We start from the raw sequence: 25,910 nt of genomic DNA, 5'->3' as shown, positions 1-25,910 counted from the left end.
CAGTTCATTGACTCGGCTAAAACCATAAACAAACTAGAAACCTCATGCCATTAACAACTTACTTGTTACGTCCATTTACAAACTGTTTCCTAGCAACCGCCAAAAAATAAACAGCGTCAATGTGGCACAACGAATTGTTTTTCTGATAAAAAAACTTTAGTTATTAGAATTTTTATTGTATTTAGTACATGAAATAGTGAATTAATTAAGCAATGGATGTTAAGAATTTGGAGACGTATGCCATAATCGGGTTTGATGGTAAGACGTAATTTAATTTGTTGAAACATTTTTATTCTGCCGGGCCTAGTTGATAATTATTTTTCAGTTAGGTATCCAAAATCCCTGGCAAATCTTAAGTAGAGCCATGATTCATCATGAGCTCTATCTTGGGTACGTACTGCTCTCCCAATAAGTGCTTATCTTAAAGCGAGGAACAAATTATGGGACGCCGCTGGTGACCTCGACTGTGTGCACAGTCATAAAACATCCAGATCGCCATATGACGTCCGGACGTCCGTGCGCTCAAGGCCACGTCCACGGCTTACGTTACGTCCGATAGTTTGCAAAATTCAGTGTATAAGCTAGGAACATACTACGCGGACGTCCGCGGTCGAGCGACCGCGACCGATCAGTGTGCACGGTCTTTGGGACGTGGCTTCGGCTGACCAAAACATCCAGCAAGCCAGATTTCGATCGGACGTCCATGCGCTCAAGGCCACGACCGTCGACCGATAGTTTGCACGGTTAAGTGTATATTCATTGTCCAGATCCGCGGTCGCGCGACGACGGACGTCCGCGTAGTATGTTCCTAGCTTTATTCATTATCTAGATCGCGACAGTGGATGGACGCGCATCCACGGACGCGACCCATAATGTATTCCTAGCTTTATGCGTCGGGAAACTTAAACAACGTGTGTCTATGTTGAAGCAAACCTGAATTCTATCAGGTAGATACAGCGAGGGTTCATCATGACGTGTTGGATGACCAAAACAACGTTTATCATGGTTTATCGATTATACCAAACCTGAACTCCACTATGTACTGTACAGAGTGCCAGAGTGGAGTTCAGGTTTGGTATATAACGCCACCCTAAGGCGGTTGAGAATTGAGGGAAGGTATGGATAAATTCGCACACATTCAGCAGGCCTCCGTGGCGCAGTTGGAAGTGGGATGGCCCCGGCAAAGCCAGAGGTCGTAGGTTCGAGTCCTGCCGGAGGTGTGAATTTTTCCACTTTTCCTTTAATTTAAAAATTTGTTAATTATATTCTTAATTATATCAGGTTCCGCGATCCGCGGTTTAAAGGTGCATCCAGACGGCGACCATGTCGTCTACCCGATGGGCAACAAGGTCTGCATCCAGCACTGGACGAGCAAGCAGATGTGGTTCCTCAGTGGACACACCAACAGCGTGTCGGCGGTTAGTTGTGTTGTATGTTATAACTGTTACAGTGGCACATATAACCGATGAACAACAAACATCCATCATTGGACCTGATGGATGTTATGAAACTGAAATCAATTGTGATCCTTAGGTTGTGTCCTACCGACTGCGCCATATCATGAGATATACAAACGACCATTGTCATCCTCCTTACGTTATCCCGGCATTCGCCACGCCTCATGGGAGCCTGGGGTCCGCTTTGACAATTAATCCCAAGATAGTTTTACGAAAGCACCTGCCGTCTGATCTTCCAACCCGAAGGGTAACTTGGCCTTATTGGAATTAGTCCGGTTTCGTCATGATGTTTTCCTTCACCGAATAGCGTCTGGCCAATGAAGATAATTATACAAACGACCATTGAACATCACTAAAATTTTGAAACTATTGAAAGACCGCTTGTTTAAAATTTGATGGTAATAATACTCATGCCCAAGGGTAGTTCCCCATCAACTATACTTATACTATTACTACAAGTTACTTTGAGCAGGTGGGCGTATCCAGCGGCGGGCGTTATGTCGGCTCAGGACAGATCAACCACGTCGGTTTCAAGGCTTCAGCGAAGCTGTGGGATTTTAAAAAGAAGACGTTACTCGGGAGCCATGAGCTGCATAAGGTGCGCTGAGGTTTCTCCATCAGGAGATATCAACTTATATGAAACACATTCATTGCTAGCCAGATAATGGTCGTATCTATAACCACCCTAGCCTAGCAACCTAGTGGTTTGTCCGGCCTTCCTGGCAGAAATGTGTTAAACGGTCCGTACGCAGTGGAGGGTCTGACATCTTGTAGCCTAAATCTGCAACTTTTACTTGGCCAATGTCAATAGTGCCAATGCACTTCACGTCCAAACAGATGATGTCCCTATCCTGTATCAACACGCTTTTATTAGGTCGACCTGTATGTAACTATGTAATGGAATCTAAGGTAACTTCAACCATCTTCCAAGGATCGTAACGTAATGAAAATTGGCAGCTGTATGCAGTTCTGATTACAATACAATAATATGATACTGTCGAACTGATCTGCTGATGGAGACGGAAAATATGAACTGGAATTTTATAGTGGAACATCGTATCATATATGTTTTTGGGTTTCTTAGAAAAGTCTTGTAAGCGTGTTTTACTACTGTTTTTTTTAACTATGATTATTTTATATCTACAAGAACTATCTTGTGCGTTGTAGCGTAAGCCGCACTTGGGAGCCCGCAGTTTAACTAGGCTAAATCTATATTCTAGTATACCTAGCAAATCTTACGTACAATGTCAAATTATCGTTATGAAAACCTTCAATGTATTTCTCAGGTCCGCGTGGAAGCCCTAATGTTCACAGCGGACGAGCGCTACATGATATCCCTCGGCGGCCGCGACGACGGCTGCATAGTCCTCTGGGACTGCGCCGTGGGCGCCGCGACCGGCACCTCACCAGCCGCTAGACTGACTACGGGAGATGCGGTTACCCTTACTGCGTTGTCCTGTCGGCCTAACTCGTTCGTCACTGGTGGAGACTGTGAGTTTACATCCATCTCTCTCGGCCCCTTGCTCTCTCTATTTCTGTAGACTCCATATTGTTTGAGGCTGAGTAGTCTTTGGGACTGCGCCGTAGGCGCTGCTACCGGCACCTCACCAGCCGTAAGACTGACTACGGGAGATGCGGTTACCCTGACTGCGTTGTCCTATCGGCCTAACTCGTTCGTCACTGGTGGAGCTCGTAAGTTTATACCCATCTTCCTCTAATAGCTCTCGGGGATGCCAGGCTGTGTATAGTCCTTTGGGACAGTGCTAGCCACAAGACTGAAGCTAGGAACATACTACGCGGACGTCCGTCGTAAATCGACCGCGGACGGGAATCTGGACAATGAAATTACACATAACCGTGCAAACTATCGGTCGACGGACGTGGACGTGGCCTTGAGCGCATGGACGTCCGATCGAAATCGTGCACACTGATCGGTCGCGGTCGCGGTCGATTTACGACGGACGTCCGCGTAGTATGTTCCTAGCTTGACTGAAGACGCGGTTAATACTCTTACTGCGCTGAATTGTCGGCCCTTTACCCAATAACTCCGTAGGTACTCCACCCAGCAATCTTTTGATCCATTTTACGTCCAGATCACCACAGGCTGTTGTCGGCCTGAAATGCCCCATTTTTTTCTGTGCCTAAATAGATATGGGCATTACTTTTCTGATACTAACTATTTTTGAACGATAAATTCATTAAAAAAATCTACTTATTGCCAGCGAATCTCCGAGTATGGAACATCCGCGCGCAAAGCAAGGCTCTAGACGTGGTAGATGTTGCGCTCGGCAAGTTAAGGAGAAGTGTCCGCTGCATCGCCATCAGTGGAGATGACTCGTACGGCATCGCTGGCACCACGTGAGTCCGTCTGCCTATACATCCAGCAGGCTAAGGCGCTATATGTTGGCCGCCACATATAGCGCCTTAGCCTGCTAAAAAAAGCGTCCGCTATCCATCACGCTGTCCATTCAGTATTCCAGCCAGCAATCCATGATATTGATCAGTATACATAGCAGCTCAACTTAACAACACCTTAGACTTAAACAGGAGCAATTGCCAATGAATAGATTATATATTATAGCTGTGCTAGCATGGGTTTCATGTCTCATAAGAAAAGAACGGAATCCTCATCGCTCTTTCATTTGTCTTTTTGTCCGTCTGTTACAGGCAAAAGCTTTTCTGAAGCTACTGGCCTGATTGGTCTTAAACTTGGTATTACGCCTCATGACGAGCCTGACTCCGTCTTGGTCGATTTATTCTTTAGCTTAGATTACACACATACATACGTATAATCACTGTATGCCATAAAAAGGTAGGCAGAGCACATGAACTATTAAGTTTCAGCGCCACTCTTGGCAAAAAGGGGTTGAAAGAAATCCAAATCCGCCAAATGATGAATGTGTGTTTTTTCTTTTGACATTTTTGTTTTAATTTCAATATGTTTATGGTTAGTATTTATAAGTCTCAAAGTATTTTTGACTAAGTTGTTTAAGATTATTTTAATTCCTTATTTTATTGTATTACAGGGTGGCCCAAAAATACGTTGACAAACGTTTGTATAATTACTTTTCTGTCCTTACACGAATGATTGTCTTACAAATTAAAATGTGAACCCTTAATAATTTTTGACCGAATAAATCGAATCGTCTTCAAAATATCCTCCTTTGGCTTTGAAGTACGAACGCAAATATTGGAACAAAAAATTATCGATATGCCGCTGCACCTCTAGTGTGACTTTCGTCTGACTTATTGCACTTATAACTTGACTATAACTTGTAAAATACCCTAATTTTTGTAATCAATAAACGGTCTAGGGTTTTAAGATTGATTACAAACTATAATTTATAGTTTTAAGTAAGGTGTTTTTACGTAAGTAGGCTGAAACGTATCGAGCTTATGAATCTGGAAAAAATGTCTTTACACGATTGGTCTACATTACAAACCTTGCGAAATATCCATGCTAATGCTGTTGAAATATCCACGGTGGATGTAGAAATATGCAGAAATATAGGCCCAAAAAATATTTTCGGTAACTTCGATATTTTGGTTTATTACAACATTATTTCCCCATTCTTTGTCAAAGTAATTTTGGGCCACCCTGTATTATTTTTGTATTTTTGACATGTGTTGTTTATGACATTAAAGGTTTTGAATTGAATTGAATTGTTACATTGAGGTGACAGGTTGCCAGTATCTCGCCTACGCCGCAATTTAACCCATTCAAGTAGCTTAAATTATTTCATAATATTTGGCAGAACGGGTGACATGGTGAAGTTCTCCATAAAGTACCCATCGGACCCAGCAGCCGACGTGATGGGGTGCAAGCCGGCTCTCATAGGGTGCCTCGCCAAATGTGGACCTTGGAAGAAAGGGAAGCGACCGGAGTCTCAGTGTTACAGCCAAGGTAAATCAAGCCCCAAAAATCATCATCATCCTCCTTGCGTTATCCCGGCATTTGTCATGGCTCATGGGAGCCTGGGGTCCGCTTTGACAACAAATCCTAAGATTTGGCGTGGGCACTAGTTTTACAAAAGCGACTGCCATCTGACCTTCCAACCCGGGGGGTAACTAGGCCTTGTTGGAATTAGTCCGGTTTCCTCACGATGTTTTCCTTCATCGAAAAGCGACTGGCAAATATTAAATGACATTTCGCACATAAGTTCCGAAAAACTCATTGGTACTAGCCGGGGTTCGAACCCGCGACCTCCGGATCGAAAGTCACACGCTCTTATCGCTAGGCCACCAGCGCTAAATTAAGCCCCAAAAATCTTCTCAAGAAAGATGCTGACGCCTTGCTAAATGTGAACATTGGAAGAAAGGGTAGGTACCGGAGTCTCATCTCATTGCTAATTTTGCTATAGCAAAGATCTTGATCTTATCATGATTTAAAGGCTAGTGGCCTAAGCGTAACATCGTACAACTTTCAATCTGGGCCAAAACCTGGCATACGTGGCCAAAGCGGCTCTCATGACCTCGCAATGATGATGGAAAACTGCTGGGACACCGCTAGGAAGTAGAAGTTGGAGTCTTTAAATGTGATACATTTTTGACTCAGACAAGGCAAGATAACCAATAATAAACCTGTGGAAGACTTAACTTTTAATTGAATGTTCTTTTGATTTTTACTTATGATCACTACTGGTGCATCATTCTTACAATAATTTGTCATGTTTATTTATCTACATTGCATTGTATGTTGTATAATTAATTATGAAACTCTCGAGAGACTCAGACATATTTAAAAATATTTTAAGCGGGTTACTAAGTCGACATTACGCTCGACATGTTTCGATCCGGAAAAGATCCTCGGAAATGGATCGAAACATGTCGAGAGTTGCATCGACTTAATACGTGAGTAACCCGCTTAATATATTTTTAAACTAGCATTTGCCCGCGGCTTCGCTCGCGTTGGAAAGAGACAAAAAGTAGCCTATGTCACTCTCCATCCCTTCAACTATCTTCACTTAAAAAATCACGTCAATTCGTCGCTCCGTTTTGCCGTGAAAGACGGACAAACAAACAGACACACACACTTTCCCATTTATAATATTAGTATGGATTTTAAATATTGTATAATAATTGTATATAAGTGGAAACTGTTTTGGCTATGTATTACCTAAATTATCTTTTTTGTTGATGTAATAGTTTGCTTGTTTGTTTCCCAAGTTTAAATAAATTAAAAAAAAAAAATTAATGATTTAATTTTTTCATTGTCAGGAGTAGAAGCTATCCTGATAATGGCAGATGGCTGCCTAATAGTCGGCGCTGGTGATGGCACCATAGACATCCTGGATGAGATCAACTGGAAGGGAGAGTTCCCTAAAGGAAGGCTGTTGGACCCTAACATGCCGTACTATAAAGCTGTAAGCCCTGAAAACAATGACTAAATATTAGTTTCCTTTTTTAATTTTTGTAAGTTTTTTATATTTTTCATTTTGTCGTTTGCAATCACGTTTCATTTAATGACACATGTAGATTAAGCTTCTGTAGGACACGTACTAATTAGTACAAAAGACAGGATCCCTGCACTGTACTAGACCGAACTACAACCCAAATTTATAATTCTGCTCTAGAGGACATTTAGTACACTCACACACGCGCAACAGAATGGGAGCGAAAGGAGCGAAGAGACGAGGAGTGACAATGACAGCAAAGCGATCCAGTGTGATCCGACCGCAACCGAACTAAAACCGACTGACTCGGACCGAGAGCGCGCGAAAACAGCCGATCACCTCTCGGCTAGTACGAGCGAGCGTTATTGTACGCCATTATGCACAATTTGTCTCTCGCTCTCTCGCTGTACTACTGTACTAAATGTCCTAAAATAACGAACTAGTACACTTCAGAGATCGTACTAGTTGGGAGCGATCTTTTCAGTGAACGAGCAGGCACAACTCTAATGTAGATGTAATTCTTATTATACCTAAGTGACAAAGTGGGACAAGACGTGGTGGTTTGACAAGACTTGGACACAAATAAGTAATAACTAGGTAATGATCAGGGACTTTCATCATGCCGATGACATCAATTTAACGTCACTTAAATTAATTGAAATAGTTTTATTGTAATAACTAATCATTATTCATCAATTAATTTAATAATGTACAAATGACTTCAAAAGTAAGCTACTCATACGTGGAATAATTAATACCTATTTGATACGTGAAACGAAAAGGAAATAATTTGTTTTGTTTTTATAAATTATGGTAACAAAACTATTGAATAAAAGTTATGTATAAAAAATAATTAAATTTATTTTTCACGTATCAAGTAGGTATTCATTATTTCACGTATGAATAGATTAGTATTGAAGTCATGATTAAAATGATTGATGAATAATGATTAATTATTAAATAAAACTCTTGAATCATCCTATATTATGCAGCGTCGCGTCAAATATAAATGTCATCGGCGTGAAAGTTACGGGCCCTGCTAATGAAACTGAATTTTCTTTGCCTTACCTTATACGACCTATATCAAGAAAATATACCTACCCGGCATACATTTTTCTATTTTAAAATGAAGACTGGGAAGAAATTTTATACATTGGCCAGACATTCGTGGATATTGCTTTCCGCCCAGCGAACAATGGCAAATCCGAGCGGGAAAACAACATAAATACTTATGCTCGTGGTCGTGTGATAGAGATAAAAAAGACGAAAGTCATCTCCGAAATTCATAGTAGTTGTACTTTATCCTCCCACAGCTACGCTCTGCGAAGCTAAACGGCTGCATCACGTCCCTAGAACTCATGGAGTCGCCCAGCCAACGCGGAGTCTCGCGCAAACTGCTAGCAGCCACGCGTAGTAGCGAGATTTACGCGCTCAGTGTGGACACACTCGCGCCTGTGCTGTGTGTGACGTGCCATAGATGTGCCATCAATGATATAGCCTTTCCCAGGTAACTGTAGCCACGCGTACTAGTGAGATATACGCGCCCAGTGTCACACTCGCGCCTGTGCTGTGTGTGACGTGTCACAGATGTGCCACCAATGACATAGCCTTCCCCAGGTAACTATAGCCACGCGTACTAGCGAGATATACGCACTCAGTGTGGAGTTGTGGACACACTCGCGCCTGTGTGCTGTGTGTGACGTGCCATAGATGTGCCACCAATGACATAGCCTTCCCCAGGTAACTATAGCCACGCGTACTAGCGAGAGTAGCGAGATATACGCACTCAGTGTGGAGTTGTGGACACACTCGCGCCTGTGTGCTGTGTGTGACGTGCCATAGATGTGCCACCAATGACATAGCCTTCCCCAGGTAACTATAGCCACGCGTACTAGCGAGAGTAGCGAGATATACGCACTCAGTGTGGAGTTGTGGACACACTCGCGCCTGTGTGCTGTGTGTGACGTGCCATAGATGTGCCACCAATGACATAGCCTTCCCCAGGTAACTATAGCCACGCGTACTAGCGAGAGTAGCGAGATATACGCACTCAGTGTGGAGTTGTGGACACACTCGCGCCTGTGTGCTGTGTGTGACGTGCCATAGATGTGCCACCAATGACATAGCCTTCCCCAGGTAACTATAGCCACGCGTACTAGCGAGAGTAGCGAGATATACGCACTCAGTGTGGAGTTGTGGACACACTCGCGCCTGTGTGCTGTGTGTGACGTGCCATAGATGTGCCACCAATGACATAGCCTTCCCCAGGTAACTATAGCCACGCGTACTAGCGAGAGTAGCGAGATATACGCACTCAGTGTGGAGTTGTGGACACACTCGCGCCTGTGTGCTGTGTGTGACGTGCCATAGATGTGCCACCAATGACATAGCCTTCCCCAGGTAACTATAGCCACGCGTACTAGCGAGAGTAGCGAGATATACGCACTCAGTGTGGAGTTGTGGACACACTCGCGCCTGTGTGCTGTGTGTGACGTGCCATAGATGTGCCACCAATGACATAGCCTTCCCCAGGTAACTATAGCCACGCGTACTAGCGAGAGTAGCGAGATATACGCACTCAGTGTGGAGTTGTGGACACACTCGCGCCTGTGTGCTGTGTGTGACGTGCCATAGATGTGCCACCAATGACATAGCCTTCCCCAGGTAACTATAGCCACGCGTACTAGCGAGAGTAGCGAGATATACGCACTCAGTGTGGAGTTGTGGACACACTCGCGCCTGTGTGCTGTGTGTGACGTGCCATAGATGTGCCACCAATGACATAGCCTTCCCCAGGTAATTGTAACTTATGTAATGTAAATTAAATTCAATTTTTCCTCAAAAGTTTTGCGATTTTTGCGGGAAAGAAAACATTTATATTATTTTTAAACATTTTTAATATTTGATTCGGCCTTTAGTAGGTAAGGTGCATTAAGGGTAATTCCGAAAGTCGTCTAATTAGGAAAGTCGCATAAAAATCACCATTATTTCCATCATAAGTACCAAGATTCCCCTTTCGGAATTATCCGAGCATTTCTGTCATTCGGAATTACCCTAATGCACCTTATATGAATATCGTGACCAGTGTCACCACCACGCGATGGTTAATATAGGTAGGTATTATTATTTTCTATTATTTTAAGTCAAAGCGGACCCCAGGCTCCCATGAGCCGTGGCAAATGCCTGGATAACGCAAGGAGGATGATGATGATTTTATGTGAAATATCAAAAACAGGCGAACATTTTTCTTAAACTGTCCATGATTGGGTCCGTTACCTTAAGCTCTTTTTGAAGGTTTTGTGATTTGTCAGTCGTTCCTGTCGGATTTGCCGGGAGCGTATTTTTTCCTTTAATATCAAAACTTGATGCATCGATAATATTGATATCCTTAACGGACTTTTCCGCTAGTTACAAAATTGATTCGTGTTTATTATTATTAGGAGCCTGTTGTGTCCCACTGCTGGGCAAAGGCCTCCCCCCTCTTTTTCCAATCTTCCCGATCTCGGGCAGTTTCGGGCCAGTTGTTAAGGAAGCAATCCAAGTCGTCCCGCCATCGCCGGCGGGGTCTGCCGGATCCTCGCGTTAGGCCGGGTTGCCACTCTGTGGCAATCTTAGCCCACAGCTCACTCGGCATGCGGCAGACGTGTCCAGCCCAGTCCCACTTTAGCTTGGCCGCTTTCCGAGCCACATCGACAATTTTTGTCTTGGAGCGCAGTGTTCCGGATACGATCCATTAATTTCGTGTAAGTATAAGTTATTTCCGACGGAAACATTTGTCAAATCTAACTTTGAACGGCTTGACAACATGACCACTCGAGATAAAGATAAAATAGTAGATTACCATACAAGTGCGGAAAAGAGGAAGTTCAAAACGAGTGGAGATAAATTAAAACATGACGGAAGGGGGTCTACAAATGCAAAATCATTTATTCAGCAAATATGCCACACTTTAAAAAGGTCTTTTAAATCTTCACGAATTCCGAATTAACACCCGCAAGAAACGGGTCGGGGCGATGAAATTGTTTTAACCCTTCACCACGCAATTTCTCTCTAACTCTCATTCCATAATATAGCAGTACGAGTGATTAAGATACTTACATAACAAGTCACCAAGTGGTTTATATCCGCAGGGGCATGTCAGGAGTATTCGTGACGGCGGGCTCTGGCGATGTTCGCGTGTGGTGCCTCGAGACTTGTCAGGAGCTGCTCAGGATATCTGTGCCTAACTTCACGTGCAGCTCTGTGCTGTTCAGCGGTGACGGCAAGTCCATAGTATCTGGTATGTTATCCTTTATAACTAGAAGAGAGAATCCGCGTGTGGTGCCTTGAGACTTGTCAGGAACTGCTTAGAATTTCTGTTCCTAACTTCACTAAGTGTATCGTGTCTAGTTTACGTTGACCTTTATGTAAAGTAAATTTTATGTAATGTTTATTTCTGTTCCCTAAAAGTCCAATTAAGTCTTTCAGCATTACCATTTTGTTGCGGACTGGTTAAGTTACAGACTTAAGCTGTCACATACATGCAGGTAATGCGGAGTTAATTTGCACTATAGGTACTGTAGTTTTTAACCCCCGACGCAAAAACGACGGGGTGTCTGTCTGTCTGTTTGTCTGTGTGTGTGTCTGTCTGTGGCACCGTAGCTCCCGAACGGGTGAACCGATTTCGATTTAGTTTTTTTTGTTTGAAAGCTGAGTTAGTCGGGAGTGTTCTTAGCCATGTTTCATGAAAATCGGTCCACTATGTCGCGGTCGGGGGTTTTTTCAAAATTTTAATTTTGTGGTTATTACAAGTGTCGAGTCATGCAGTCCAGAACAGAACGGTAATGCTGAAAGGCCATTTAAAGAAAAAAAAAACATTTTATGTGTACAATTTTGTTGTTATAATAAACTGAAACAATAGTCTTGTGCTCGTTTCAGGGTGGAACGACGGCACAATACGCGCCTTCACCCCGCTCACAGGCCGGCTCATGTACGCCATTTTCAACACACACAACAAGGGGACGTCGGCACTGGCTATGAACTCTAAGGGGAACACACTCATCTCCGGTGGATGCGAAGGCCAAGTATGATTTTTCTTGGATAGAATTTTTCGAGTAGCTGGGGTTCCTACATACCATTTTCCTGTAAGTTCAAACCTAAATAGGATTTAGTTTATTGCTTGGTAACTTACTTTTACTTAAGTTGGAGAAAGAAAGGCCACAAATAGATCGGGCTGGAGAGACCTGCTTGATCAGGCTAAGGCCCGCCTGTGACTAATGTTCCGAGATTTGCGATATATAAGATGGCGACTATATAAGAAAGCAAAGGAACATTTTCTTGATAACTCTCGAAACACAGAATGGGTGTCTATGTCTAGTGTCGAAGTTGCTTAAAAACAATTTTGAAATGTTTCAGGTTCGCGTATGGGACATAAAACCGGAGAAGCAGATTTTGAAGAAGGTGCTGAAAGAGCACAAGAGCCCCGTGTCGGCTATCCAGGTGTCCCCCAACGACTGTGAGGCCGTCAGCGCTGGGACTGACGGGTCATGTATCATATGGGACCTGATGTGAGCACTTATTCATTACCTAGATGAGATACAGGCTACAAGATAAGGCGTAACTTCCCGTGTCAGCCGTCCAGGTGTCCACTAACGATTCTGAGGCCGTCAACGCTGGGACAGACGGATCGTGCATCATTTGGGACTTAATGTGAGTTATTACCAATCACCATAATCTATAGAGTTCATATGGTGTTCCTAAACCACAGAGTTCGGTTCGAAGATCTGTATCAGCCGCCAGATGTTGTCGTCCTCATGAGCATGAGCGGAGATTTGAATCCAGGACCCCGGCTTAGCAGGCAGGGCTACCCGCTAGGCTAGACCTGTCGTCAAAGTATGACACATCCCATAAGTGTTTTCTCCATAATTCCTCCCCTTATTTCTAAATATTCCATTGACTTATGATCTCCATAAATCTGCAGGTCGCTATCTCGTCGCCAAGTGATGTACGCGAGCACACTCTTCATGTGCGTGTGCTTCGAGCCTCTTGGGTGCCAGCTGCTGACCGGTGGCACGGACCGTCGTGTCGCTTACTGGGAGGCGGGCAGCGGGAACTTGGCTAGAGAGGTACTTGCAAGATTCCTGGGTCGCTACCTCGCCAGCAGGTGATGTAGGTACCGGCTAAGTACGTATTCTGGGTTCTGGGGTGCCAGCTGCTGACCGGTGGCACGGACCGCCGCGTCGCTTACTGGGAGGCGGGCAGTGGAAACTTGGCTAGAGAGGTACTTGCAAGATTCCTGGGTCGATACCTCGCCAGCAGGTGATGTAGGTACCGGCTAAGTACGTATTCTGGGTTCTGGGGTGCCAGCTGCTGACCGGTGGCACGGACCGTCGTGTCGCTTACTGGAAGGCGGACAGCTGAAACTTGGCTAGAGAGACACTTGCAAGATTCATGGGTCGATACCTCGTCAGCAGGTGATGTAGGTGTGGTACCGGCTATATACTCTCGGGTTATTATTCCGTGCGTGTGTCTGCTTCGAGCCTCTGGGGTGCCAGCGCTTACTGGGAGGCTGGCAGCCGCAACTTGGCTAGAGAGGCGCCAACGACATTCCAGCCGGCCTAGCCGAATGACAATCATTGACGCTAGACGCCGATTGAAATGCACCTGGCTCTGTCGCGCCAATACGGAAGAGCGATATCGATAATAGGCTAGTTTCCTACTAGTCAAATCAGCTTCTTTTTAAGAACTGTCAAAACGATTTGCTAGTATGGAATTACTATGAAATACTGAGGAGTGACGTCACGGTCAATTCATGTACTTTATATGTTTCTCTTTGACTTATTAAATATAAATTATGTTTTAAAATAACTACTGTCCATGCTTTATTTCGTGCACTGAATAAAATGTTTTATTTTAAGTATAGGAAACTAGCCTATTATCGTGAGCGTTGGTGCATTTGGCTACATACTCTGGGTCCATCACTATTGTTTTAGAGTCACATTCCATGGCCAACTAAGAGATACAATTTTCGCCATTAGATCTGTTCATGTGCTGCTCCACTCGAGCGGATCCAGCTTTTTACTCAGGGGGGGGAGCCACGTGGTCAATGTGTGTGCCCAACTGCCCAGCCCATTCGCCAGGGTCAACGACCACGTGGTCAATTCGTATGTCCTTCCTAGGCTCCAAAGCGGGGTCATGACCCCCCTCCCCCTGCATCCGCGCTTGCTCCCCCAATTCCCCCATACAATTCATGCTCCCAATTAATTATGTTGCACGTTTCGATCACAGTTGGAGGCGAGCAAAGTTGGAGCAGTAAACGGTCTCGACATATCGTCCGATGGTCAGCTCTTCGTCACCGGATGTAACGACCAGATCGTCAAGGTAACCTAGTTTTCATTTTATAGTTCTCACGTATAAGTATTCCGTATTATAGCGGTGCCTAACATAATTGGCGAGATCAAAGCCACGCGACTACGCTGGCTCGGCCACCTGGAAAGGATGGGAGAGGATCGCGTGGGCGTCCCAGATATCGCTGGTACGAGGAAGACCTGAAAGACCTGTCAGTTTTCCGTGATCATGATGCATGCAACTGCGTCGAAATATCGGGAGCTCGACAAAAATCAAAAAGGTAATCACGGTCTATATCCCGGTCAATATAAGTCTAACTGAAAGACCTGTCCGCACTCGGTGTACCCAACTGGCTTGAAGGCCCTGAAGTGGCGCAGGATAGGGCAGAATGGCCATCTCTTGTGTGCGGCCAAGATCTTTGTGTCGCTGTGTCAGTGAAGTAGGTAAGTATTCTGTCGTATAAGATTTCTTCAGATACGGGACCCACCTGCCGCGAACACGCCGCAACTTGCGGGGCATCTTTCTCGTTTATGGTACTCCTATACCTTAGCGAAATTAGAGTGACAGTGAAAGATGCCCTTAACTTTGACGTGTGTGCGTGCGTGTGTTTGTGGCATCGTAGCTCCCGAACGGATGGACCGATTTAGATTTCGTTTTTTTTTTGTTTGAAAGCTGAATTAGTCGGGAGTGTTCTTAGCCATGTTTGATGGAAATCGTCCCACTATGTTAATTAAAGTTATTTGCTTATTTTTTCTTAATGTCGTCTTGTTATATTGGTGAGCAATAAAGAATATTTGTATTGTATGTCGGGGGTTTATCCAAAATTTAAATTTTGTGGTTTGGTTGTTAGGTTATTAACTTTAAAATGTCTACGTCCCAGGTCTGGAAGTACCAGGAGGGCATCTACACACACATGGGTTTAGGTCACGCAGGGGCAGTGACTTGCGCCAAGTTCTCGCCGGACCGACGCTTCGTCGTGAGCTCGTGCGCCGCCGGCAGCATTATTGTATGGAGGACGCCCGAGGTATGTACCCAGGTTACCATGGTTACCATCAACTACACACACATAGGACTACTTAGGCCATGCAGGGGTAGGTAGAAGTTGACTGGTTTATACCTAAATGAGTCTTAAGTAGTACATAAATTCACAAAATCGCCTTTTGCCAAGTTACAACTATTAGAAGGACTTAAAATAGTTATTTGTTTTATAAAGGGGCAAAGTTGTTGTTTAACCGCACGTGCCCAGCGAAAGATTCCAATATTGAACCGCGAGCGTAGCGAGTGGTTCAGAAAGTGGAATCTTGAGCGTTGCGAGGGTTTCAAGGCACGAAAGTTAAACAAACTTTGCCACCGAGTGAAACACAAAATTGTTCAGCACGCCAACACGAACAAAATGCTGACTATAAAACATGAAACTAAACGAAATCCATCAATTTATTCAATATTTATGATTCAGCTTAAGAAATCAAGTTAAAATTTGTATGAAATTACTTTGCACTCTTGTGGATAAAATGTAATTTTGCTACCTGTTTTCGAATAGCAAAGAAAGCCTTTACCGTTGGTGTGGTGAAATAGTACATTACATCAGAGGCTGGGAAAATGAGGATTTCCGGCCAAGTGGGTATATAAGGAAGTTCGAAACGAGTGGCGATAAATTAAAACACGACGACCTTTTTTACGCACTTGTATCGTAATGTACTATTTCTCAAACATGCAATGAAATATTGTCTTTACGTTCCTTAAAATGGGCTGGGAAGTATCGCTTTTTGGGCGCAACAACTCGAGAGGACTGTAAAGGGATTTCATATTATTTTTTAGGCCTAGGCCTGCAAAGTAACTTTTTTTTTATAAAATATTGTCCTTTAGAGCATTTTTTTTTATTTCATTGTATCTTTGAGAAAAGCACTATACATGCCTCGGCGTGAAAACGGATTCCCGGTCTCGTATCCCTATCCGGCCTCGCTCGCACGCTCCTATATACCCACTTGGCCGGAAATCCTCATTTTCCCGGCCTCTGATGTAATGTACTATATTTGGTTTTCAGATATACCTGCAACCAGAAAAGCCCTCCCAGCCGTCATCGGCCAAGCAAACACAGGAGCAAGACACCCAGGAGGGCGAGAGGAAAGCCCAGACTCTAGAAGACGAGCTGAAGCTGCCGCTCGCGGACAAACCGGAGCACAGAGAAGAGAAGAAGAAGGCGGCAGGAGACAGGCAGCACAGAGTACCTGCAGCTCCTTCCAAGGTTAGAGGGACAGATGTCATATATACCATAGATCAGGCAAACGTATCTACTTAGCGTGTCAAATGAACTCAGTGAAATCCACTGAGTTGTCCGCCTCTAATCGCAGCTTGCACCTTTCGGGCGTCGATTTTTGTAAGTTGAAGTCAACAAAAACATTAAATATGCCTCGTTACGTGATATTTAATTGCAACAACACACAGATGTCATATATACCATAGATCAAGCAAACGTATCTACTTAGCGTGTCAAATGAACTCAGTGAAATCCACTGAGTTGTCCGTCTTTACTCGCAGCTTGCAGCTTTCGGGCGTCAATTTTTGTAAGTTGAAGTCAACCAAAACATAAAAAATGCCTCGTTACGTGATATTCAATTGCAACAACACAAAAATTATGAACAATCAAGAGCCTGAGACATATTTAAAATTACAGGCAAGAATCAACTTCAGTACAAAATTTGACACGCTCGGCCCCTATACAAATATATGAATTTGTTTCTTCTATCTAAATTAAGTTCTGTGCAACAACACAAAAATTATGAACACTCAAGGGCCTGAGATATATCATTCTAAAATCACAGGCAAGTATGAAGTTCAGTACAAAATTTGACACGCTCGGCCGCCATACAAATAGATGAACTTGTTTCTTCTATCTAAATCTAATTCTGTAGTTAGAGGGGTTGGGATCTTGGGATAGATAGAGAGACCACCTGTAAAACGAGCTGAAGCTATCGCTGTCAGATAAAACGGAAGGGTCCAGCGGCGTTGACGCTATTTATTTTAGTCAGTTTTAAACCCCCGACGCAAAAACTACGGGGTGTTATAAGTTTCACGTGTCTGTCTGTGGCATCGTAGCCTCCGAACGGATGAACCGATTTAAATTTAGTTTTTTTTTTTGTTTGAAAGCTGAATTAGTCGGGAGTGTTCTTAGCCATATTTCATGAATCGGTGACATGCGCGGATCCAGGGGGGGGTCATGGGGGTCGTGCCCTCCCCTGGAGCCTAGGTTGGCCATACAAATTGACCACGTGACCCCCCCTCTGGGGCCTGGGCCTTTACCACGTGACCCCCTGGGGACGAAGCTGAATCCGCTGTTGATCGGTGTACTATATCGGAGTTTTTTTGAATTTAAATTTTGTGGGTAGGTTATACGATACATATACGTAAATTACGTAATTGTTGATATTACAGATAGAGAAGATCCAAGCGATGGACACGACCCGTAGCAGCGTGCACTCGTGCTGTCCGTGCGACACGGTGCGCTCCGCGGGATCCGGCGCCGCGCGCAGCCCGGCCGACTCCGGCAAGAAGGGCAAGGCTGCAGGTATTATATGTATAAGAGTCACACCAGATTGTCACTGTTAGGGACTATCCACACACAGGCGATGCGTCGCATGATGATGATGGTCTGCTTGTCTTAAGACGCGGAACGGACGCCAACGCCGCGCCGCCGGAGTGTAATTTAAAAAACGTAGGTACAGCGGGGCAAATCTCGACTGGAGGGCAATTGTAACTAATCCATTTTTTCCATTATTACACTATGATGTTCAGTTCTACATGTATCCACTGAACACGCCTACCATATATAACCGGTGAACACTCTATTTAATAATCTTCTTCTTTCTCGTATCCTCATGGCTGAGGGAAGTGTCGAATGTGAACACTCTTCACCAGTTGTCTCCACGCCACTCGATCCTGGGCCCGGAGCATGCTAGCCTGCAAAGTGGTCTTTGTCACAGACGTTATTCTGTCTGCCCAACGTGTGCCCATGCTTCCACTTCTTCTCTTCCTTGCCATGCGTCCTGTGATTGTGAGCTTCTCTAGACTATCTGGTGCGGTCCTGCTCAGATGGCCCAAGAAACCCAGCACACGTTGGGTGCAAATAGTGGAGAGTCGCGTTTTGACGCCGAGTTCCTCAAGAAGTGAGACGTTTTTACGGCGTTCAGTCCATGAGATCCGGAGCATTCTTCGCCAGCACCACATCTCGAACGCATCTATTCTGCGGCGGGTTGTTGCTTTAATGGTCCAGGTTTCGGACGCGACTATTTAATAATGCAAACATTGTAAAACATGGAAAAATGGACCAGTTACATTTAGGGCTAAAAACATGTTAAATACCTCTAAATACTGAAAGGAAGACGACTAGCGACTTCACTCGACTTAAAAGTTTTGAAATGTGGTGCTGGAAGACGAGAAAAATTAGCTATTTTTTTATTGTAGACTGATCAGCGATTGACCCTAGTCACACCTGATGGAAAGTGAAGACAGAGTCTAAGATGGAGCTCGCCGATTCAGTAATAGCCTATTCACTCTTGCTTTAAAGAGACCGAGGTCGTATTTATCTGGGAACACAGATGATGGGAGCGCATTCCGTTCCTTTGCAGTCCGCATCACAAAAGATGAGGCAAATCGTTTTGTGCGGACAAATGGCCGCTAACCGCATACGGGTGCATTTGTTCTCCCCGCTTAGACGTCCGAAGATGGAAAGTATTAGGTCGTGGAGTTCTTGAGCGCATCACTCCCCAGAATGTATCCGATAGAATATTGACAGACACGCGATTCGACGGCTTTTTCTCATCTTCCAGGCTCCAGCACTACCTACATTTTAAAACTTGAACTTAATTACTTGTTTCAGACAAAACGAATAACTTGCCAACGAAGACGACGAGCAAAGAATTCGTCAGCGGGGGCGGAGGTGACAAAAAATAACAATATGCCTACGAAAGATGGTCTGCCAGTATTCAATCTGACTGAAGTGTAATATATCTGCTTATTTATATACGTTTTGAAATATACATGATATTTTATTTCATTTCATTTCTGGTACAAGGTGCCTTATGTGTCGCTCAACTTCAAAACTGGGTAAATCTATTCTGCTATAAGGTTGATTATCTTTCAGATCATATTATATTTTTTATATATTCAACCTTAAAGCAGAACGGATTTACCCAGGTTTGAAGTTAAGCGACACTTATTATCCATAGTAATATTATAAATGGGAAAGTGTGTGCGTCTGTTTATCTGTCCGTCTTTTACGGCAATACAGAGCGACGAATTGACGGGATTTGAAGTGGAGGAGGTGTGGGATGCTAGCAGGTATGTAGATAAGGATAGTAGTACCTACTTACAGGAAAGATACGCAGATGCTATTTACAGATGTATTTACATTAAAGATATGTACATTATACTACAATTTTTATAATTATTTATATGCAACGAGAAATTGAGAAACGCGATTTTAGCACTCAGTTGAAGTAACCGTTTTTTCGTCGTTGCTACGGCAGCGGTGGTGGCGTATCGCGCAGGCGCGCGGTCAAACGCGAGCCAAGCAGGCCGCCACAGAGGGATGAAGAGTGAGGCTACTTTTTGTCTCTTTCTAACCCTCCGCTTCCCTAAGGCACTGGTCCCACCACTGGCTAGTAAAGCGATGAGCTATCGGCTATTTAGCTAGCTGAGCGATGAACTATAAAATAGTCAATAGCTCAGCTATAATACATCTGTCACTTTTATTTACACGGGAGCGACTATCTTTTGTCGCACAAATAGCCGATAGCTCATAGTTTGCTAGCTCGCCGTGGGACCAGTGCCTAAAATAGAGGCGGATGTTTAACGTTTAATTTAACGTTAGCGAAGCCGAAAGCAAGTTCTCAATATTTTTAATACATACGAGTAAGTAGGAATAATTACAAGCCAGGACCACATTTGTCTGAAAAAATTGTATGTTATGCGGGCCGGGCCTTCATCTTCATTTTAATTGAGAAATGAAATACAAATGTGTTGATTTACATATATTCTTACAATAGTGACTATAAGTTACATATCACATATAAAACAGCTTAAAAATAATATTTACAGCTTAGATTGGTTTTATTTAAATTGAATGTTTACCAATTATGCAAATAATCACAATGATAAAGAAAGTAAGGTTTCATTTCAATTTAGACATTAAATAAATGCATTGCAATTTGCAACATTAACTGTTACCCATACAGAACAGCAAAAATGCCAGGCTGTAATTATAAATGATTTTCGGTATTTGCCACATTTTTAAGCAATCAGAATTATCCAAACACACCTTAAAATAGAAATCTGATATTGATGGAAGGATATTCAGCCCCACGCCTGGCTCTTGCAGTAATGTAGTACCAGTTTACCGTCTGTTCCAAAACACTCGTACAAGTTCTTCACTATCTGGTCGGGAGATGGCGCGAAAGTCTGGTTGACATACAGGAACTGAAATAAGAATATTATCTATATAATATAAAGCTACAACCCGACTGACATTTTTCAAAAAATAGGCAGAGGGGGTTTTTGCGGGTGGCAGTGTTTGGTGTCGTCGTATAGAGTTTGGTCCTGCGACCCCGGATAGATCAGACCGTCGGTCTACCGGTTCCGGGTAAAAAAATGTCGGACGGCCTGGCCAAACGGCTCGAGTTAGCCGGGGAGTGTTCGACCAAATGTCATAGAGGACCCTGGGCAGTTTTTGACGCCGCCATTTTTTTTTCAAAATGGCTGACTTTTTTTTTTGACGATTTTTCAAGTTTGTCGTGGAGAGTTCAAATTTTGGTAATAGAATCTCCAAGTGGCCTTGATTCGAATGAAATAAAAAAAAATTGAAAAATGCTACAAATGTGGAAAAACTGGCCACTTTTATTTTGTATGGCAACTTTTAAACCGTAAGAGATAGCCGGGGGGTGCTCGACCAAATGTCATACAGGTATCCGAGTAGAAAAAAGTTGCATTAAAAAAAAATCAAAATGGCCGACTTTTTTTTTTGAAAATTTTCAAAATGGTCTTAGCGCGCTGAGATTTGGCACACGGGTGGAAGGTGGCCCCAAGATTTATATTCAAAAAGAAAATTTTGAAAAATTCAAAATGGCGGCCTTTGAGGGCCAATTGAAATTTGAATGGAGGTTTTTCTTTTAATTACCATAGCTCCGTAACGGTACAAAGAAGTGAAAAGTGCTCAAACAAATGTTATACAGTCACCCGAGGTCCATCGAATGGCATTAAAAAAAAATCAAAATGGCCGACTTTTTTTTTGAAAAATTTCAAAATGATCCGAGCGCGCTGAAATTTTGCACACGGGTAGACAGCCACCCCGAGATTAGTATACAAAAAGAAAATTTTGAAAAATTCAAAATGGCGCCCTTTGAAGGCCAATTGAAATTTGTATGGAGGTCCTTTTTTTAAATCCCCATAGCTCCGTAACGGTAGGGAAAAGGTTAATAGTGCTTGAACTAATGTTGTACAGTTATCTGAGGTCCATCGAATGGCATTTACAAAATTTCAAAATGGCCGACTTTGAAATTTTTTTTTTTTTTCGGTCCGAGCGCGTTCAAATTTGGCACGTGGTAAGAACGGGGGCCAAAAATAGAAATGAGAAAAAAAAATTTTGAAAAGTCAAAAACGGTGGCGAGAGGGGACAAAGTCAAATTTCCCTACCAGTTTGTATGGAGGTCTTTTTTTTTAATCCCCATAGCTCCGTAACGGTAGGAAAAAGGTTAAAAGTGCTTGAACTAATGTTGTACAGTTATCTGAGGTCCATCTAATGGCATTTACAAAATTTCAAAATGGCCGACTTTGAATTTTTTTTTTTTTATTTTCGGTCCGAGCGCGTTCAAATTTGGAACGTGGTAAGAACGGGGGCCAAAAATAGAAATGAGAAAAAAAAAATTTGGAAAAGTCAAAAACGGTGGCGAGAGGGGGACAAAGTCAAATTTCCCTACCAGTTTGTATGGAGGTTTTTTTTTTAAATCCCAATAGCTCCGTAACGGTAGGTTAAAGGTTAATAGTGCTTAAACTAATGTTGTACAGTTATTTGTGGTCCATCGAATGGCATTTACAAAATTTCAAAATGGCCGACTTTGATTTTTTTTTTTTTTCGGTCCGAGCGCGTTCAAATTTGGCAAATGGTAAGAACCGGGGCCAAAAACAGAAATGAGAAAAAAAAAATTTTGGAAAAGTCAAAAACGGCGGCGAGAGGGGACAAAGTCAAATTTCCCTACCAGCCTGAGGGAGCGTTCTACAGCCCGACGGTCATTGCTCCGGTCCAAGTTCCGAGCTGCGTACAGACAGTGCTCCCAAGCAAGAAAATATAAGTAAAAATGTCTAAAAAGCGACGCGGCGGGCCAGAGGCCGCAGGCCGGAGGTCCAACTTCCCTACAAATCCTACAATCCCCACAGTAACTACGCGGAGGGCCGAAGGCCCGGAGCGTGTCTGACAGGCTCCCAAGTACGCGAAAGCCGCAGGCCGAGCTGCGGGCAGAGTGCTCCCAAGCACGCGAAGGCCGCAGGCCGAGCTGCGTGCAGACTGTGCTCCCAAGAAAACAATAACAAAAAGTATCTAAATAAGCGAAGCGGCGGGCCAAAGGCCCGACGCGAAGCTTCGAAACCCAGCGAAGGCCGAAGGCCGAGCTCCGCGTAGGGCCGAAGGCCCGGAGCGTCCCTGATCGGCTCGCCGGCGGACCGGGAAGTTGGAGCTTAAACACGACCCAATAGTAAAAGTGTCTTAGAGAAGCGAAACGACGGGCCGGAGGCCGCAGGCCGTAGGCCCGTCGTGAGCTTCTCAAGACACTTTTACTATTGGGTCGTGTTTAAGCTCCAACTTCCCCACAACCACCACAGTAACTACGCGGAGGGCCGAAGGCCCGGAGCGTGTCTGAGAGGCTCCCAAGCACGCGAAGGCCGCAGGCCGAGCTGCGGTTAGAGTGCTCCCGAGCACGCCAAGGCCGCAGGCCGAGCTGCGTACAGACTGTGCTCCCAAGCAAAACAATAACAAAAAGTATCTTAACAAGCGACGCGGCGGGCCGAAGGCCGACGCGGAGCTTCGAAACGAAACCCAGCGAAGGCCGAAGGCCGAGCTCCGCGTAGGGCCGAAGGCCCGGAGCGTCCCTGATCGGCTCTCCGGCGGACCGGGAAGTTGGAGCTTAAACACGACCCAATAGTAAAAGTGTCTTAGAGAAGCGAAACGACGGGCCGGAGGCCGCAGGCCCGTCGTGAGCTTCTCAAGACACTTTTACTATTGGGTCGTGTTTAAGCTCCAACTTCCCTACAACCCCCACAGTAACTACGCGGAGGGCCGAAGGCCCGGAGCGTGTCTGAGAGACTTCCAAGCACGCGAAGGCCGCAGGCCGAGCTGCGGGCAGAGTGCTCCCAAGCACGCGAAGGCCGCAGGCCGAGCTGCGTACAGACTGTGCTCCCAAGCAAAACAATAACAAAAAGTATCTTAACAAGCGAAGCGGCGGGCCGAAGGCCCGACGCGGAGCTTCGAAACCCAGCGAAGGCCGAAGGCCGAGCTCCGCGTAGGGCCGAAGGCCCGGAGCGTCCCTGATCGGCTCGCCGGCGGTCCGGGAAGTTGGAGCTTAAACACGACCCAATAGTAAAAGTGTCTTAGAGAAGCGAAACGACGGGCTGGAGGCCGCAGGCCGCAGGCCCGTCGTGAGCTTCTCAAGACACTTTTACTATTGGGTCGTGTTTAAGCTCCAACTTCCCTACAACCCCCACAGTAACTACGCGGAGGGCCGAAGGCCCGGAGCGTGTCTGACAGGCTCTGACACGCGAGGCCGCAGGCCGAGCTGCGGGCAGAGAGTGCTCCCAAGCACGCAAAGGCTAAAGCAAAAAAGCAAACAAGCAAAGCAATAAATCAAACAAGCAAAGCACAAAAACAAAAAGCAAAAGCATAAGCAAAGCACAACAACAAAAAGCAAAAGCATAAGCAAAGCAGAAAAAGCAAAGCACAAAAGCCCAAAAAGAACACCGCGGGGCCCTCGGGCCCCGCGCACCTTTAAAAAACTAGTTACAGCTTATATGCTTTCTTGTGGCATAGATACAAAAAAAAAGATATGAAGTGGAGAAATCTCTACTAATCTTATACTATTAAACGAGCAATTCTTGTATATTTATTTATTTATATACCGACGATCTCGGAAACCGCTCTAACGATTTCGCTGAAATTTGTTATGTGGGGGTTTTCGGGGGTGAAAAATCGATCTAGCGTAGCCTTAAATCCCGGAAAACGCAAATTTTCGAGTTTTCATGAGTTTTTCTTTCGCGTTTGTAAACGTAAAATATGGTCCTTAATTTCGCCGCGCGCGCATCGATTCCGAATTTTCGAATCCCGGCCAGAAATTAAATTTTAGTTTTTTGTCTTTTTTTTTTGTTTTTGTATTTATAAGAGTTTTTTTTTTTTATCTAAAGACATGATATATTAAAATAGAACCGAGCGAAGCTCGGTCGCCCAGATATTATTATATTACAAATGCAACAAAGTGCCCAACTGTTAGGTATACAACGTAGATGTAGATCTACATCTACATCTAGGTATACAACAGTTCCAAAGTTTGCCAGAGTGACACTACTCTAAAAGTAGTTATAATTTTTTTTAAATAACTTAGCAAAGTGTGCTGTCAATGATTTTTGGGTTATTTGTGGATGCTTCTTCATAAATATATAAATAACTAAAGCACTTATACTGTGACTAGAGCGTTCATTTATTTGCTCATATCCATACTAATATTATAAATGGGAAAGCGTGTGTCTGTTTGTTTGTCCGTCTTTCACAGCAAAACGAAGCGACAAAATGACGTGTTTTTTTAAGTGGAGATAGTTGAAGCGATGGAGAGTGACATAACATTTGACACATTTTGTCTGTTCCATGGTGAAACTGGAACTTTGGCCAAAACAATTTTTTTAAACCAAAAAATCACAACTGGATACTCAAAATTAAACTTAGTTTTGAATTGGAATAAACTCAACAGTCATGATTTTATTGTCAAAAAAGGAGGCGAGGGTAGATCAACTTTACTCACAAGTCTCTCATCAGGTTCCAGCTTCAGGTACTTTTTAACAAACTCCATGATCCAGCCGATGGGCTTCTCCGCGTCTACTGCCCACTTCTTCTTTTTCATGATGGGAGCATTGCCCGTTGCTTTCAATAGTATGTCAACTGGAAAGACGAGTGAATGTAAATAAGGAAATGAAGTAAGGAACATGAGAACTGCATGCTGACGTTGCAGTTGCCAGTGTTTAACAAGTAACAAATGAATAATACTTATGTATTTGTTTTACAATTGGCTGAAGAGCTGCAGCCAAGAAATCCTGAAATAGCAGAATGATAGTAAAATAATTTACTTTTAACTTTATCCGATTTCACGGTGTCGCCATTGTCTTTATCTTCTATTTTTAAAGTCTCCGTAGCGCTAGATAAACTCGCCGTATTATCCTCTGATTTTTCTTCACTCATTGTTATAAATTACACTGCAAAATGTGAAAAAAAAAAATACAATGCAATTCAAGTAAGGAGTCTACTTTACAGAAATGAAATCTGTCAAACGTCAAACCACAATATCGACTTGACATTGACAGCTCATTATGGTACTTGAATAGAGTTGGATTACAACGTGATTACAACAGACGGTTTAATGAGTATCTGAAACAATTTGACACGACAGTATCGACGTCTCTTTCCAACACGTGAAGGTAGACAGAAAGA

At 43.9% G+C, this 25,910-nt stretch overlaps 2 protein-coding genes across 3 annotated transcripts; one reads left to right on the top strand and one right to left on the bottom strand.

Annotated features, from left to right (window-relative positions):
- The first annotated feature begins 127 nt into the window (after window positions 1-127).
- Window positions 128-19,212, top strand: LOC125233360 (cilia- and flagella-associated protein 52). Of its 2 annotated transcripts, XM_048139349.1 has the most exons (18): window positions 128-258; window positions 1,282-1,418; window positions 1,930-2,055; window positions 2,744-2,948; window positions 3,680-3,815; window positions 5,213-5,361; window positions 6,675-6,820; window positions 8,164-8,357; window positions 10,981-11,129; window positions 11,768-11,913; window positions 12,245-12,396; window positions 12,810-12,872; window positions 13,028-13,109; window positions 14,117-14,209; window positions 15,057-15,200; window positions 16,221-16,421; window positions 17,609-17,741; window positions 19,053-19,212. In XM_048139349.1, the coding sequence occupies exons 1-18, from the start codon at window positions 213-215 to the stop codon at window positions 19,124-19,126; spliced, it is 2,376 nt and encodes a 791-aa protein (XP_047995306.1). In that variant the 5' UTR covers window positions 128-212; the 3' UTR covers window positions 19,127-19,212. The 2 variants fall into 2 exon arrangements, with proteins under 2 accessions (XP_047995306.1, XP_047995305.1); XM_048139348.1 differs by lacking the exon at window positions 13,028-13,109 and having other exon boundaries at window positions 129-258; window positions 12,810-12,954.
- Window positions 19,213-20,192: 980 nt separating this feature from the next.
- Window positions 20,193-25,742, bottom strand: LOC125233458 (autophagy protein 12-like). Its single transcript, XM_048139489.1, has 3 exons — window positions 25,550-25,742; window positions 25,228-25,364; window positions 20,193-20,650 (listed from the first exon to the last, which is right to left on the bottom strand). The coding sequence occupies exons 1-3, from the start codon at window positions 25,659-25,661 to the stop codon at window positions 20,528-20,530; spliced, it is 372 nt and encodes a 123-aa protein (XP_047995446.1). The 5' UTR covers window positions 25,662-25,742; the 3' UTR covers window positions 20,193-20,527.
- Between the last annotated feature and the right edge of the window lie 168 nt (window positions 25,743-25,910).

The sequence above is a fragment of the Leguminivora glycinivorella genome, chromosome 14, assembly GCF_023078275.1.
Source record: "Leguminivora glycinivorella isolate SPB_JAAS2020 chromosome 14, LegGlyc_1.1, whole genome shotgun sequence".
Taxonomy (NCBI): Eukaryota; Metazoa; Arthropoda; class Insecta; order Lepidoptera; family Tortricidae; genus Leguminivora; species Leguminivora glycinivorella.
Note: the sequence above shows the minus strand (reverse complement) of the source record. Positions and strands in the feature narration are given on the sequence as shown.

Excerpts from the sequence above, each read along its gene's own strand:
- LOC125233360 (XM_048139349.1), top strand. The coding sequence starts at position 213 with ATGGATGTTAAGAATTTGGAGACGTATGCCATAATCGGGTTTGATG. Across the intron at positions 8,358-10,980 it reads AATGATATAGCCTTTCCCAG|GGGCATGTCAGGAGTATTCG; the intron begins GTAACTGTAGCC and ends TTATATCCGCAG. Across the intron at positions 15,201-16,220 it reads TTGTATGGAGGACGCCCGAG|ATATACCTGCAACCAGAAAA; the intron begins GTATGTACCCAG and ends TTTGGTTTTCAG.
- LOC125233458 (XM_048139489.1), bottom strand. The coding sequence starts at position 25,661 with ATGAGTGAAGAAAAATCAGAGGATAATACGGCGAGTTTATCTAGCGCT. Across the intron at positions 25,365-25,549 it reads GAAATCGGATAAAGTTAAAA|TTGACATACTATTGAAAGCA; the intron begins GTAAATTATTTT and ends TCGTCTTTCCAG. Across the intron at positions 20,651-25,227 it reads TGGAACCTGATGAGAGACTT|TTCCTGTATGTCAACCAGAC; the intron begins GTGAGTAAAGTT and ends TTCTTATTTCAG.